The sequence below is a fragment of the Heterocephalus glaber genome, unplaced genomic scaffold (assembly GCF_053883595.1).
Source record: "Heterocephalus glaber isolate CG9 unplaced genomic scaffold, H.glaber_assembly_v1.0 deba00001497, whole genome shotgun sequence".
NCBI classification, from domain to species: Eukaryota; Metazoa; Chordata; class Mammalia; order Rodentia; family Bathyergidae; genus Heterocephalus; species Heterocephalus glaber.
The window spans coordinates 59,176,722-59,192,942 of record NW_028258320.1 but is presented as its reverse complement, the minus strand read 5'-3'; the positions used below and the strand labels follow the sequence as shown (position 1 = coordinate 59,192,942).

At 42.4% G+C, this 16,221-nt stretch overlaps 1 protein-coding gene across 5 annotated transcripts in view; it reads right to left on the bottom strand.

Moving 5' to 3' along the window:
• Dhx32 (DEAH-box helicase 32 (putative)) overlaps positions 1 to 16,221 on the bottom strand; it is a 61,924-nt gene that overhangs the window by 379 nt on the left and 45,324 nt on the right. For all 5 annotated transcript variants that reach the window (XM_021253286.2, XM_087185166.1, XM_004838742.4 and 2 more), the window contains 4 exons: positions 5,514 to 5,705; positions 4,713 to 4,862; positions 2,060 to 2,247; positions 925 to 1,106 (listed from right to left, as the gene is read on the bottom strand). In XM_021253286.2, coding sequence (XP_021108945.1) covers positions 925 to 1,106; positions 2,060 to 2,247; positions 4,713 to 4,862; positions 5,514 to 5,705 — 712 coding nt within the window. The remainder of the gene's footprint in view (positions 1 to 924; positions 1,107 to 2,059; positions 2,248 to 4,712; positions 4,863 to 5,513; positions 5,706 to 16,221) is intronic.

The following is a 16,221-nucleotide window of genomic DNA, read 5'->3' as shown; positions in this document are numbered from 1 at the left end:
GTGACAAATACCTAACATGTGTGGGTCCTTCCCAGCCCTAGACAGTCTACTTACAGAACTAATATTTAACTTCCCCGTATCTCAGTCTGCCTTTGAAGAATAGCTTTTGGTTTTCATGTAGGCAATCCAGTTGCGTTTTTAGGGTAAGTTGGCTTCCCTAGTATTGGAGTATATGGTGGAAGTGTTTCTTATGTTGACCATTGGTAGAAACTACTTCCTCTAGGTTCACCATATGAGAACAATCAGATCATATGCTTGGGAGAGATTTGCTTCCTTCTCATCTTAACTAGTACCACTCCCTATGCTGCTTATGAAGTACCCTCTTGGTTGCTGCTTTCAATATCACTTTGCCCAGAAAGGGATGATGCCTTTGAAATGGATCCAGAATCGGAAGTAGCCTCTGAGAGGCTGGTCTCTGTCCTCAGTATCACCTCTTCTACCTATTTTCCACTCAGCTGCCACATAAAAGTATCTAGAGATGTTCCTCTCACTTAAAACTCCCAGCTGTTCTTTACTTAGGATACAATCTAAACCCTGTATGTGGCCCAGAAAGCCCTACACCCTCTGGTACCTGCCTGTCTCTTTAACCTCAGCTTCCCTCTTGCCTTCCCCACTAGTTCCAGCTCTAGTGTCTCTAATCCCAAAGGCTCACTCCTCTGCAAGGTCAGTGCACCTGAGAACAGTGCCTTCCCTGTAACATTTTATTCTTAAGAGAATGCGGTTTCATATTTGTACTTTATCTTCTTGTTAAGCTTAAAGGCAGGGATGTTTCTTAGGTATCATCCACAGAGACCTACCTGTAATAGGTACTGTCTTTGTAAAGGTAGGTACCAGTATAAACTTAAAACTAAAAATGCGGTAACATTTTGTCATTTACTCCTACAAGTGTGAGTTCAGAAGAAACCCTTTCTTCATTAAACTTACAGTTCAGGAGAGATTGCAGTGGTGATCCTGATGTAGTTGTTCTCAGATATACTGAACTGGTGGAAGAGGACCCACTCGGGCATTTTCTTGGTGATGGAATAACTAGACAGGGGATGTAACTGAGCCACCTGCTTATGTGTTAGCATTAAGTAGTTGCCTGACCCATCGACATCTCGAGCAATCTAAAAGGCAGTTTTAAAGAAGAAACGATTTTGCATCAATGCAGAGATCAATACACAAAAATGTTAAATTCCAAAGCATTTATACAGAGTAGTTAAAACTAAAATGTGCCACCTTTGTTTCCTGTTTTCAGAAGCAGAAAATAAGCCATAAACATGTTTTGCCCAAAACTTTGAAACAGAGATGATGTTAACCAACAGTTTCAGGGCAGTATGTTAAAATAGCGCAGGTATAAGGTGAATGTTGTAGTCATGAAATAATCTTAGCACATTACCTGCTATATGATGGAATATGTACCCAAATGTCAAGGCTTCACGTGATGTAGCTCACTAAACACCAAACTCTGTGACATAGGTACCTTACCTTACCTTTTCCTTACAGGTAAGGAAATTCATGCTGAAACTCTTTATACAGCTAGTTCTCCATTAAGACTGTTGGAGTTTGTTATGTGGAAATACTATGGTATTTCTGATACTATGATGTGAAGGGTATCCCTAGTTCTGTAATGTGTTTTACTTAACTTTCACTGTGGGAAGACAAAATGAGTCTTTATTCCTTAGACCTTAGTGTCAGTGGCTAAACAGGTGAGATGAGAAACTACATGATATTCACCTTCCCTTCTATACTATAAAGGTTTTTTGTCTTTTTCTTTTTTTTTGTGGTACCAGGGATTGAACTCGGGACCTTGTGCTTGCAAGGCAGGTGCAGTGCTACTGAGCTAAATCCCCAGCCCAAGTCTTTTGTCCTTTTGGATAAAGTCAACATATTCTGGCTTGGCCCTGTACTCCTTTAAGGGGAAATAAATACCAACTCTTTAGTAACATATGTATTTTTAGTTTTATTTAAAGTTAAAGCCAACAAAGCCATCACCCTATGAGAAGGATTGCTGGTCGAGTGTCCTGAGTATATGGAATTCAGTGCGGCCCCTGCCAAGGAAGCCCTGCACCCTATTTACCTGCGTAAAGTAACCGGACAACAGTGCTTTCTTGATGTTCAGATTGTTTTCCTTGGAGCCAAAAGCAGGTTCTGCATAGGGAAGCTCGATTCGCTTGATAATTTCTAAGAGTTCAGCTCGGATAACATCTGCCATCCTGAGAGCAGAATAGTTGAGGAAGTAATCATGACACCACTTTTCCACACAGTCTAAGAGGGAAAGAACAGAGGCTACTTAGATATGATTTGTCCAAAGCTTGAAAGAGGCAGGCAGGCACTGTCTGTAAGCCCTATGTTCTCTCCTAAGAAGGTCACATAAACAAGTGGTAGGAGAGCAGCTAGGAAAAGGCTCTGGTGGCTATAGGATCAGCTGTCTGGCAGTCCCAGGGAGGGGATGGTGCCACTGGCATCACCTACACCAGCTGGTTGAGGGTCTAGGATCCCGTGCACTAGGGAAACAGCATTTTCACAGTGCTGATTAAAAGTGTACTTCCCTTAATCTGTGGCTGTTGGGAGGCAAAGAAGATTGTAAGATCTACATTTTGGTGTATACAGACAGCAAAGGTGTACATAGCTACAGCATTCACACTAGGAAGGAAAAGGTTTACAGTATGAATTCCTTTAATATAAGAAAGCATCTCACATTTTTTAATGTGAGAAGGATTATTACCAGGCTGACTCAGGAGTTAATTATTTTATAGTTACACTTATCTATGGTAGTCACTTTTTTATTAAAATCCACTCATCTGATTCAGAAGTTATCTTTTTTGCCATTTGTATATATTTAAGTTTTGCCTGGGAATGCACATGGCCTGGCACACTGGACAGAAGACACATACTCACCTTGCCCTGTTAGGCCTATTTGGAGCAACAAGAGACTGTACTTGTTCAAACACTGTCACCCAGCCTGCTTGTTTTTTTTTTTAACTTTTTATTTTTTAAAATATTATTTTATTGGTACATTTTAGGTCTACAATATAATGACATTCATTAATGGAAATTTGCACCTTTACATAATCTCTCTTGGTTCTTATTTTTCACCCTTCCCCTGCCCTCCCTTCAGCCCCTCCATCCCTCCCTATTTACAAAGACTTTGTTTCCATTTTTTCATTTTCTCATATTAATTCCATTCCCTTCTTTCCTTTCCCCACCCCTCCCACTTCCTTTCCCTTTGCCCCTTTTCTTCCTATTTCACATTACCTATTATACATTTAGTCCTTATTTACACTTTCAGTTTCTCACACCAGAGAAACTATTTGGTATTTATTCATGTGTGTCCTATTTATTTCACTTAAGAGTATCGATCGCCTCAATGGGCATCCATTTAGCCATAAATGTCTCTTTAATTTCTCATTTTTTATGGCTGAGTAGTACTCCATTTTATAAAAAACCACATTTTCTTTATCCAGTCTCCAGTTGATGGGCAACTGGGCTGTTTCCATGTTTTGGCTATTACAAACTGTGCTACTATGAACATGGGTGCACATATATCACTGTGGTATGACTCTTTTAATTCTTTGGGGAAGATACCCAGCAGGGGAATAGCTGGGTCAAATGGGACTTCCAGTCCTAGTTCTTTGAGGTATCTCCATACTGATTTCCATAGTGGTTGCACCAGTCTACACTCCCACCAGCAGTGGAGGAGGGCTCCTCTTTCCCCACAACTCCAGCAGCATTTGTTATTGGTTGATTTCATGATAGCAGCCATTCTTTCTGGAGTGAGGTGGAATCTCAGTGTTGTTTTCATTTGCATCTCATGAAAGACCACTAATGTTGAACATTTTTTCCTATGTTTATTCAGCCTTCTTGTTTTTAAAAGACTTCCTTCTCAACTCTAAAACATTAACTCCCTGCTCTTTATATGATTCTGCCTCCTTTCAAATTACTGTCATATTTTCTACGTCATTTCTAGTATTTTTCACATCATCTTTAGAAGCAAAGGACATTGCTTTATGGAAAACAAAGGTGAGAAAAATCCTTTCAGGAAGGGAACTCCTCACTGGCAACTTTTGGTGGCTCCAATGTCCACTATGCTGCTTTGCCCTCTGGCCCTCACATAGGAGCTTCCAGTTCACTTAGCACCAGCTACCTGCCTGTAGAGCTAATGTATCCACTGTCATTCTGGTGCACACAACGCTTCTGCCTCCGCTTATGCATACTCCCTGCTGCTCTTCTGGATCCCCTCTGCTATGGTCAGCTATGCTCCAGTTGAATCCCTTCCACTCTGAACTGCACACACTGCTCCCTTGGAGCTTGGGTGGTTTGGTTTCCAGTCTTCCATATTCTTTCCACGTGGGAAGTGAAAATGCTAGATTGTAAAAGAACATAGTGCTCTGACACACTGCTGGGCACTTGGAGAGGGTCTGCTTTTGTTTTCCTCCCCAATTCTGTGTGTTCCCGTTGCCACCATGACCAAGCAATTTAGTCTGCAAGCTGGCTTAGCAGAGTAGCAAAGCTCTAGAAACAGGCACACACACAAACACACTGGCACTCTGGGAGCAGGAGGATAGTGTCTACAGCTCAGCAGGAACCTGTTTTTTAGGGCCTCAACTGCCATTCCACTGAAATCACCAACAGGGCTGGAGGAAAATGGTGGTAATGACAACTCAAACAGCCTAATTTGGGAAAAGAGTAGATCAGGAGGTAGTTTGTGAGAAACGGATGCATTCACTTACACTCACTGGTAGAGTTCAGAGTTATGTCTTGGTAGGCCTTATAAATGTTGATGAGGGTAAAGTGATCACCTTCAGGATGTAGAAATGTCTTCCAACAAATCAAGGCAGCCTCCTCAGCTCCGTGAGGCAGATGTGGAAAGCAATTAGGAGCTTTAAAATGCAAAAGTTCACATGGTCAGCAAAAATGACATTCATCTTGGCTGCAGATAGGAAGGGTACTAGTGTTTGTGGAACTGCTCCTGACTTGCTTCTTTGTATAAATATGCTATTGTTTATAGAAGTCAAAGAAATTTAGAGTGAGTCCTACTAATTCTTTCTCCTTTCGTGTATGTTCCTTTGCTAAGGGCTGTGTAACAGTATTCCAGTAGGAGGTAGACAGCTCCAAGGCTCAGACAGAGTGACGGTTAGGACTGTTAGAATGCAGTACAGCATTCATGTACTGCCACCAAAAGAACATATGAAAACAAACCAGGATGAATGAAGCTGCTGGAAATAAAAAACATACAGAATTATTTGGGCAAGAACACTTCTAGTGGCACTTTTTCTTGATCTGCACTGTCAGCAAAAGTAAACTTGGTATGTTTTTGGATTCTTGATTAGGTAATTTACTAGATTTAGATTTTTCATATTAAAGTTATTTTATAATTCTTCTAATCTATTAAAATACTACTATTTCAAAAGGTTAAATGAATTAATCACTGTCCCTGCTATGTACTCCTTAAAATATAATTTCAAATGGATCTCATTTAAATCTATACTTTGTGCAGATTCACAGTACAAAAAATAGTCATCAAGGAATACCTGTTACCATGGCAGCAATGGTTAGCATCTCATCTACACAGTCAAATTCACAGGATGCTAAGACAGACTTTGAGAGCTGTGGATCCAGAGGAAACTCTGACATGATGATTCCAAATTCAGAAAGATTCCCATCATTGTCCAGTGCTGCCAGATAATCCAAGTCTTCCAATGCCTGCATCAAACTTTCTGGTGCTAAAAGAGGAAAAAAGATAATAAAAAGTCTTGTACAGCTGAGATGAAGCAATACATACTGTATTTTCTTTCCCACATGAAAAAAGCAAACAATTGGCAAAAATCTGTAAAATAATAGTTTGCAAGCCACTGACTGTCATGGCAATGAAGAACAGTGATTCCTGTTGGGGAAACTGACAAGATGAGCCCTGTGGTTATCCAAGTAATCCCTTGAAAGAGTTTGCAGGTTGTTGTGGAAGGAGGGGCAGCCAGATAGTACATGCCATGCTCACCACTTCTGAGGCAGTGCTGAGGTTCCTGGAAGACTAGGGTGGCCACAGCGCACAGGTCAGAGAGCCTGAGTGTTACACAGAGATGGCACTGGGATCTGCATCCTCCCATGACAGGCAACAGAGCACCCATTGCAAAGGTCTGTAGGGCACTGCCAGGCCACGGGAGAGGACTGGAAGGAACAGTGCCTGAAAGTCAACCAAGTTCCAGAGTAGGGCCTGCCACCACCTGCCAGCCAGCAAACCTGATTCACAGGCAGAACCATGAGCACTGCACTGGTGCCACTGGATAAATTTACACACCTAGTCCAGAAAGGCTCACACTGCAACTCAGGGCAATGTGTCAAGAATATTTATAGGAATACTAAAATATTCAGTGCCTGACGAGATAAAATACGCAAGCCTAGCATCTAAAAAAGAAGTATGAAAAGTGGGAAAACCAGTATATAAAAAAGAAAACAATGTACCCAGAATACACAGATGATCAAACAGTAGAGAAGAATGTTTGGTTATTTGCCACTGCAAATAAGGACAAGAAACTGATATTTTCCTGAGTACCAAAAAAAAAAGAAACTGGTATTTTCCATCCCTTTATTTCTTTTTTTAGGTTTATATAATATTGATAATGGTGCAGTATTTATTATCTATGCTTCATCTCTACTAAAAATCCATTTATTCAAATTAGTCCACTTTTTCTCTTTGCCCTTGAGATTAAAGTTAGAACAAAATTAATATGTGTTTTTTCTCCTGTCTGGTACTGGGTATAGCAATAAAGGCCACACAAAGAAGCAAATCGCACACTGTGCTATTCTTTTCAGAAACTGAAGGATTTATGAGAGCTACTAGACTGCTTTCATATGTCTCAATCCCAGTATATGCAAGGTGGGTGGGAGATGAAGACTATGGGGTCCTATGAAGAACTGAACCTGTTCGCATCTGAGAGTTGAAATTAACAGTAAAAACTTATTTGCTGTCCAAATCTTCACTACTGTGCTATCTGTCAAAATTTCAGGCAAACTGAGTAACTCAAAAGCCCAGTCACAGACCCTTATCACTGTCAGGCCAACAGGAAACAACTTGTGAGGTCTGAGAAATGACATTGTTGTGTTATAGCTTAATGCACCTTCAGCCCTGCTAGAGGAGAGCAGAGCAACTAACAGAGATGATGTCCACCTCTGATAACCCACTGCAAGCCAAGCGATCAATTCCTGGGAAATTGAGGGTCAGAGACAGAGGAGGCAGTAAGAAAGTACCCTGGGGAAATCTGCAGAGAAGCTGACAACCGCTAGAAGGCTGAAGCATGGCTTTTCAACCTCCATCTGGGAGAAAAAGATGCTCAATCTCTGTATTGTTTCTGATTTTCCCATCAGGATCTAAAACTGAGCAGAAAAATCATGGATTCCCAGGGATATCCCTGTCCTGGGTTTTGACTCCACTGCTGCTTGACTGCTGGCATGGAGCACTAGTGTCCCACTTTTTCGTTCTTGGGTACCCCTGGACTATCTTGGCAAAATTGAGACCTTGAGAGGGTGTAGTCTCAGGATGAAACCAGATGGGCTGTATAGAAAAAGTTCAAGAATTCTGGCAGAGCGGAGTGACATGAGAGGGAACTGCTTATGTGCTGGAGAAGATGCAGAAGCAGGTGCAGGAATAAGCATCTAAGATTAAACAGAGCAAGGAGGGCTGGGAGTATAACTTAATTACTGAAAGCTTTTTAGAAACCAATTTCTATAAATCAGCAAAGCTGCTACATTGTAAGTTACAGGATCTCTGGCAACTGTCCCTAAAAGCATCTGGCTTGACAGCCAGGCTCTGTCCCCAAAGAATACTAATTACTCATTTTTAAGCCCAGGAGCTGAGTTGGCTGCACACGAAGTTAGGAACACAAATGACTTCATTATTCTGTTCCTGGTCCTGACAACAGAAAGAGAAGATGTTCTTGGGGTTTTTATCGTATCAGAAAGAATGAGTTAATGAATGCAGATTACACAGGTGAAGAAATCCTAATAAATAACTGAACTAGATTTGTGAATATTACATTCTGCATTTTAAGATATCTCCCCATTGTGGCACATAAAATTGTCTTAGCTAAAAACAGAAGAGTTTAGATGAAGATTCTTTATGGCAGTCCTGTGTACGTGTACTCCATGGTAAGTAATGCTAACAAATGGAATATAAATTTTTAGCGAGGCCTCTTCTTCACAGCTGTGCAAAATCAGACTGCTTTATTCCAAAGGCAGTTATGAGAGGAACAAAGCATCATTTTTATTATGCATTCCTGCCAACAACAGCCATGCTCCCTGTAGAATAGTTCACTGCAAGGCCTCATGCCTCTCCCACCACCATCATTCAAAGTAACTTGAAGGGCTAATCACAGTATTTATTCAGTGTTCACCCATCCCTTTTGGATAAAACCCCAAGCTCCAAATGTGTCTGCATTTTCATTCTATGGCATGAAATGCCAGTTACAATCAAAGAGGTCATTAATTTGCAACAAAGGTTAAGTACACCTGTAGCAGAGGGGCTACGCAGGTGAACTCTGAGCAAGAACACAGGTCATGTGAGAAGCCGAGGCTGTGCTGCAATAGCCCCACATAGCATATTTCCTGTGCTTTCAAATGTTGCCAAGATGTTTGTCCATGTAGGTGCTCAGCAGGTGTCTGTCACACAGAGACACACACACTCTGTCTCACTTGCTAAAATGATTCAGAAACACTGAATTTCTGCCAGGCATGGTGGCACACATGCTTGTAATCCCAGCACTGGGGAGGGTGAGGCAGGAGGATTGCTGTGAGTTCGAAGGCAGCCTGTGATACATAGTGAGTTCAAGGCCAGGCTGGACTGCATAGTGAAACCATCTCAGGAAATCCAGGATGAGAATGTGACTGGACCTCAGGAACACCCAGGTTTCTCCTCTCTAGTTCATGACTTCCCTCCTCCCCTTCCTTTTCCTTCCCCATTAGTCCATACAGCAGAATGTGGGCAACTGAGGACCAGACCATCCCCCCCCACACCAATAAACACTGAATTTCCTCTCCAGGTAGCTGTTGTTATGCAAATTTATGTCAACAATTTTTGTACACAGGTAAGTTATGGTCTACAATTATTTCTGGGAGTATACTTAGTGGATTATCATGCCTCCTCTTGACTAGACAAGTATTTTCAGGTGTGAAAAACAGCAGGGAGTTTCTTGGTAGCAGACCCTAAAGTCACGGCTGTTCTCTCTCCTTCAGCCATACTCCATAGCCTCTTTCTTACCAGGAAGGGCAGAGGAGTGAGGCTCAATCTGAATCATTAGTGATAGGGTTTTAGAGGTAGAGAGGCCTCCAGTGGTAAACTGGACGGAGAGAAACCTTTTCAACTCCCTGACCACTGGCAGGAGTGAAGAGCCTTCTGTTGCTAACCCTCAGGTTCAGGCTCTCCCTAACCCCACACCATTATAGAGAGCCATCTTCAAGCAAGATGATGTAATTAAGTGGTATGGAACTGGCAATACCAGAACAATCTGGAAAAATCAAGCCAAAAAAAAAAAAAGAAAAAGTATGGACTTTAAGATGACCACACTATGAATGGTTTTTATATAAGTAGCAAAAGGATTTTATGTTTCTTATTAATGTCTTTCCTTAGAGGATCAAGTCATTCACTTGCTCTCAGTGCATTTATGGCTATACGTGCTAGTGACACTTCCAAGATCCTGGGACAGGGGCATGTGTTAGACCATCCCACTTCTGGTCCCTCTGAGCAGAAGGTCTCATGAGAGCGACCAACACATAAACCAATACTTGTGATGTTCCAAAACGTCTCCTCTGCTGGGAATGGTACCTCTCCTCACTCTACCCTTAGTGAAGCATAGTTTTGCACCATGTGACTGCCCTCACTACCACTGCTTACCCAGTCACAGTTGACTGGTTCAGGGTGGGCACCTTCTCACAGTGAACCAATGATTTTCTTCATTGGCAGGTTTAGAATTTGCATTAAGAGAAACTGGGGAGTTTTCAGGGGTTGATACAGTACATTATAAAGCTCAGGGTGGAGTTGCCCAGATTCTGCCATGTAGACTGATGGAGGAGGAAAATCGTGAACTAGAGAGGAGAAACCTCAGTGTTCCTGAGGTCCAATCACATTCTCATCCTGGATTTCCTGAGATGCCCCAATTTCCTTAGCCAATTCCTTTGCTTATGCGAAGGAGTTGGATCACTGGCACTTGCATCCATATATATACTACAAAATAATTTATTCTGTAACAAAGAATATATACATATACCACTGGGACTTAAAAAAGGTGGGAGAAAAGCACAGGGAAGAACAAAAATAGCAAAACTCACATAGTACTTACTATGGACCAAGTATCTATACTAGTGATATACATATAAATATTTATACCGACAGATGTAGAGAAATAATTGCGGAGAGGGCTAAAGGAGTAAGTAAATTTTCTGTTATAGATTTATGTTAGGATTGGTACTTGGGCACTGTTGTACATTGAAGTAAAAAATCCCAGATGAATAAGAAATCAAAGAATCATGAGATGGTGCTTGTTTTGATAGCAGATTCTAAAAATCTTGGGACTTTTGGAAAAGGGCTTCAGATCTTGGCTCTGAAGTGGATAGAAAGGAAAAGGTTCTGTTTCATTTAATTTCACAAGAACATACTCTTATGGTAAAATATGGCATTTGCCTAGTTTTTACCCCTTTGCAGTATGCATAGCATTTCTTGCATAAACATCTCACTTGTACCTCTCAATGACCCCATGATACCAGAAAGCAGACACTTCATCCTTAATTTACAGCTGAGCAAAAGGCAGATGAATTGCCAAAGCCACATGGCCAACCAGGCATTTCCTCACTTGTAATATGAGGATTTGATGTGAGGCCTTTACCTATAACATGGTGCTTGGAGCTGGCACACTCTGCCAGCCCAGCTGATGCTGGACTCCAACAGGCCAAGACATTGTTCTTGCTATTATCTACCATGGTTTTCCCAAGGCAGCCCAAGAGGCAATCTGGTGACAATCTAATATCTGTTCCCACATCCATTAAAATTGTCTTTCTGCAGCTAGGAATACTAGCCTTGTGTTTTGGAGCTCAAGTAGGAGTCATTCAGAAGGTATGATGAAAATATTTACTACACTGCCAGTCATTTTTCTGAAGGGCCCACTTAAGTAAACTAATGTATCTTCACACCTCTGTGAACAAATTGCTTTGATTATCCTCATGTTAAAAGTACTTTTTCCTATTGCATGCCTTTAAAAATCTCTCCCAGATTTTGTTTTCACTTTGTAAGTTTACTTGATTGCTTCTAAGATGCTCCAACACACTGACTGTTGGAAGTTGTTTTAGCAGATCTGAGCCCTCCTCCAACACCCATCTGAAACCAGCAATAAATTTTGTATAGCCTTTCATGTTTAACTTAAAACCTAGCCCAGTCAGATGTGGTGGTGCATGCCTGTAATTTCAGGAGGCTGAGGCAGGAGGATCACAAGTTCAAGATTAGCTGGGGCAACTTAAGATACTTACTGAGTCCTTGTGTCAAAATGAAAAACTGTAAAAGGGCAGGGTGTAGCTCAGTGAGAAGGCCCTGGGTTCAATCCACAATTCCACAAAAACAAACACCTATCCCATGCCCTGTCAGGGTAGTGGCAGGATATCTGTTTAACTCGGGGTTACTTGGGGCGTGATGCATAGAATACACATCCTACTGCAGACAGGATGACCTTCTCAAAAGTCACAGGTGAAGGCCACAATGGGAGAGCAAAATCAGTAGTCTGTTTTTCTCCCACTCTCCTCTACATTATAGACTATAAAATCTTAAGATCATTCTGTAAGTTTCAAAGCAAAATCCTGAGTCTCCAGTGATTTAAAAACACACACATTCACTTCTCTAGTGCACTCAGAAACAGCTTTTGGTGTGGTGAATGCGGTCCAGAAGACCCTGGTTAATGGACTTGTGAATCCTCTTGTGGAAAATGTGTACCTTCACCAGGCAATCCCTCACAGTCTTGCATCCCTCTGCACCTTTGCCAACACTGGCCTCTCCACTTCCCGACTTGTCTCTGTCTGCGCTTTCCCCTATTTTCTTGAGGCTCTTATCCTTTCTTACAGGCCATGCCTGGCAGTCTGTTGATTTTTTTTCTTTTCATAATCCAAGGAATCATAAATCATCCCAAAGCCAGTTATCTAGCTGACACCAAAGTGAGTTCCAAGCCTGAATTCAAAGACATCTGGTGTTGTCCAGTACATTTTGGCTAATTTCTCTCGAGATCCTGTCTAGGCACCCTTGCTTTCCAAGGGCAAAAGCAGCCTCGGACCATCTCTTTCCACCACAGCAGTCAGCTGGTCCTGAGGTTCCTGACCCAGATCAACAATGACTCTGTCATTTATGATGGAGGTCGATCCTTATGCAGCCAAGGAAGAAAAAAACAAAAAAACACCCCTGATTAAAAAAAAAATAAAAGAGGTCCATATCAAGGGAGTTCAATTAATAGCCTGTAGCCTAGTTATGCCAAGTTCATTTTCACATGCTTCAGGAATCCTGAAAAGGGTAAGACGTATGCTGTATTTGCATATTTCAATTATAAGTTGAATTAAATGCAGCAGCTGCAAGCATCTTTTATGTTTCTGCTTCCAAAATGATTTGTCAGAATTAATCCACAGTTATATTTTCCTAAGGACAGCAGAAAACAGTTGTGTGTGTGTATTGTCAAGAGACAAAAATAAATGGTCACCCTGACTTGTTTGTCCCCAGTTATCAGCTGCAAGCCTCACAGAGTAAGCAGCACAGAGGCCCAAGAGAGAACACAGCATGGCCATGGGTTTGCCATCAGAAACTTCCTACACTGTCGATCCTGCCTTTCTTTCTCCCTTCCTGTCAGTTCACCAAGCCTCCCCTCTCTGAGATGGAAGATGCCTGGGACATAACAGGTGGGACTGGGACTGGGACTGGGGCTGCAACTGGGGCTGGAAAAGCAATTTTCCAAATTGAAACATGTTTCTCCAGAGGAAGGTTGCTGGAATGACTACTGGAGCAGACCCATGGACGATAAAGCCAAGCTATCTGAAGCTTTGGGGTCACCAGTGAGAAAGTATGAAGGGGGAGAAACTCTCATCTCCCAAATTCCTCCTTCCTCTGGGCCAGCAGAAAAAGCCAAAAGAGGATTGTGTTACTGTACAAAGCAGAGGCCCATGGCTAAAGGAATGCTGCAATCATCATCTCATTCCGCCATGTCTCCTCCCACTACTAACATGTCACCATTCTTATCACTCTGAGAATGTTTTTGGGAGAAAAGTGTACAGGATCCAGGTTTGCCACACACGTTTTACAACTTTCTATCACATTATATGACTGTCTTTCTTAGGCACTAACCCTTTTAGACAAGCATATTTATCATAATATAGCCACTGTTTAAGCTAGTTAGAAAGGGGCCAGGCCTAATGAACCCCTTTTTTGGGGAAGGGAGACCAGGAGCCAAGAAAAGCTGCCTAACATGATCCAAGCCTAAAGTTAGGAACAGCACCCCTGGCTGTTAGTTCTCCTGGGAGCAGTGAGAGCTGAGCACGCTTTAGAGCCTAAATTTCAACATCTTCCATTTATGCTTCTCTTCCCTGCATGCCTCTGAGTTTGTGCTCTCTGCACTTCTGAACCTCTTCCTCCTTATATTACAGAGGATTTCCTCATTTTCTCTGAGATGTTAATGTCCTAAGCTGGAGGGAAGCTAGTCTCCTGCCTAAGGACAGCCACCTCCAGAGCTGCCAGCTTTACTGCTGGTATCCAAGGACACCGTCTTCTATCACAGATTAGCACACCAGGCAGCAAGTGGAGAAGGAACATTATGGTTTCCAGGACAGTCAACCATTACCCTTTACTGTAAGGGCAGATGCCACAGAGGGGGTGGGGAGGAAATGGCCACCAAGGAAGGAAGTCTATTTAGAAGAGCCAGGAGCTTGTTTCATTCCACAATACCATTGTTCCTTTTTATAACAATCTTTTTTGAAATATTTTTTGAAAGAGTTTCTTCTAAAAGTTAAGTGATTTTTCAAGATGTTTATTGGGAGAGTTCAAGAGAAAACTCCCTAAGAGGTTTAGAGAAGGACTGGACATCGCTGACCAGCAGGATTTACTGTGTGACATTGGCCAAGTGACTTGGAGCAGCAGGTGAGCTGTTTTCGGGGCCCATCCGCACTGGTCTTATAGACTGTCTGCTTTAGCACTGCTCTTCTGATGATAAACTGTCTGCAGTCCATTTGTCTATGTTTTTTGTTTTCGTTTTTGAGACAAGGTCTCGCTATGTAGTGCAAGCTGGCCTTGAACTTGCAGGATCCTCCTGCCTCAGCCTCCCAAGCGCTGGGACCACCACGCCTGCCCTGTCTTTCTGCGTTTTTATTTCAAAGGTTGGCATCCTTTGGTGACACTTCTCTGACTAAAAAAGGCTTATTCCAAATTCTACCTGTCACTTTAAGAAACAGTTGAGAAAGAGTAACTCTAAAATAGCCACATTTTCTCTAGTGCTTGTAAATCCTATGGACACTGGACAAAGAAAGAAAAAGCACTGCAAACAAATGGAAATTGTGCAGCTTCCATTTTAAGTATACCCTGTGCTTACAAGGCCTTTTGGCCAACTTCTCTCTCTTGTGCAATGTGACAAATGACATTAACACTTGAGCACCTAGACCACCAGACTGTCATTTACCTCCCTGGCAAACATACAGTACTAGATACTTCAACCACTGGCTTTAAATGTGGAAAAACAATAAAGGAAGTTCCTTTTGTATAAAGCACAAATAAAAGCTAAAATATTACCTGAAAAGCAATCAATATTTTTATGTTAGGAGACTTTTTAGGAGGACCCAAACACCCACTTAGCTTTAATAAAGTTGGGCCACAGGTCAGCACAGCAGCAGGTCCAGAGGACCCAAGGCCAGATAGCAGTGGGCTGTATGACAGCCCACTGACTCTGACAGCCCAATGACTCTGGCCCTGAGGCAAGGTCCTGTCAGCCTTAACAGCAGGAGTAGGTAGGGGGAACACAGGGAATTACACTGGCTGCTGGTGTGTGTCCTTGGTGACTAGGCTCAGCAAGGAGCACCTGCCAGCATCTCGGGGAGGGGAAGGAGACCATCGCAGAATGTTCAGAAGGAAAGGAAGGCCTGACACCAAAAAGGTTCCTTGTAAGCCAATAGGACTTTAAAGAGACATGGTAACAAAGTGGTTAGAATGACTGTAACCACTGTTAGGGTTTATGTGAGTCATTGCATTTCTGTAACTCAGTTTCCTCATCTGTAAATGGAGCAAATAATAGTATCAGCTTTACAGAGTTGCTGTATGAAATGATATATAGTATACATCATATAAATATTGTTAATCCTAAGGGACAAGCAGGTGTTTAAACAGATAAGAACAAGCAGAGCATTGTGGCTCGCAAGCTTTCCCAACCAGCTGGTTGTTGACATTTAAAATCAAACAGCCAATATCACCTTCCGGATACGGGTGGTGTAAACACCAAACAGGACACATAAAAACTAGGACTGCAGAAGAAACCAAAGGGCTGGCCTCCCTTTCTGAGCACTGGGTACCCACTCTGCCATGGGTGTTGGCAGCTCTGCCACACAGGTGGTGGTTGCCTGCCCTGTGTTCCCTGGCCTTTTATTCAGCAATCTGGTGGCTCTCTACAAAGCAGCCAGCTGGGTGGCAGCAAGGTCCTAACAAGGCATGGGACTCAGGGAAGAACTCCAGGGATTCTGCTAAGGATCCCGCAGGATCCCCAGTAGGAAAATGTTCAGAGTGTAACGATACATGATCCTAAACTGAGGAACGATATACCTCCCTTCCATCAAAACTTGACCTAAATTACAAAGGAGTGAAATTCTCCTAAGGTTTCTCCAGGTGACAGCATGCATGATTCAAAAGGAATGACCATTTTCCTTCAACCATGTGTTCCAAAAAACTCCAAGTGCTGGGAATGCACTTCTTACCCTCTCTGTCTCACCCTTACACTCTAATACTCTGCTATCCCTCCTTATTTCTGCAGGACTGACCACTCCTCCTGGCTTCGGTGTCCAATGGCTGATATTTCCCAAGATATTTCCTACAGACTTCTAAAGATATCTCCAGAGAATTTTGCCTGGTAATGGGAAAAATGGTTCAGTACTGAGCCAATCTTCAGGTTTGCTTGCCCTGCTGGGTGCCACTTGCTCCTAGAACTGGTTGTAGGCAGGCGGTAAGAAGTAAGTCTTGGCCCACATCCCTGCTAA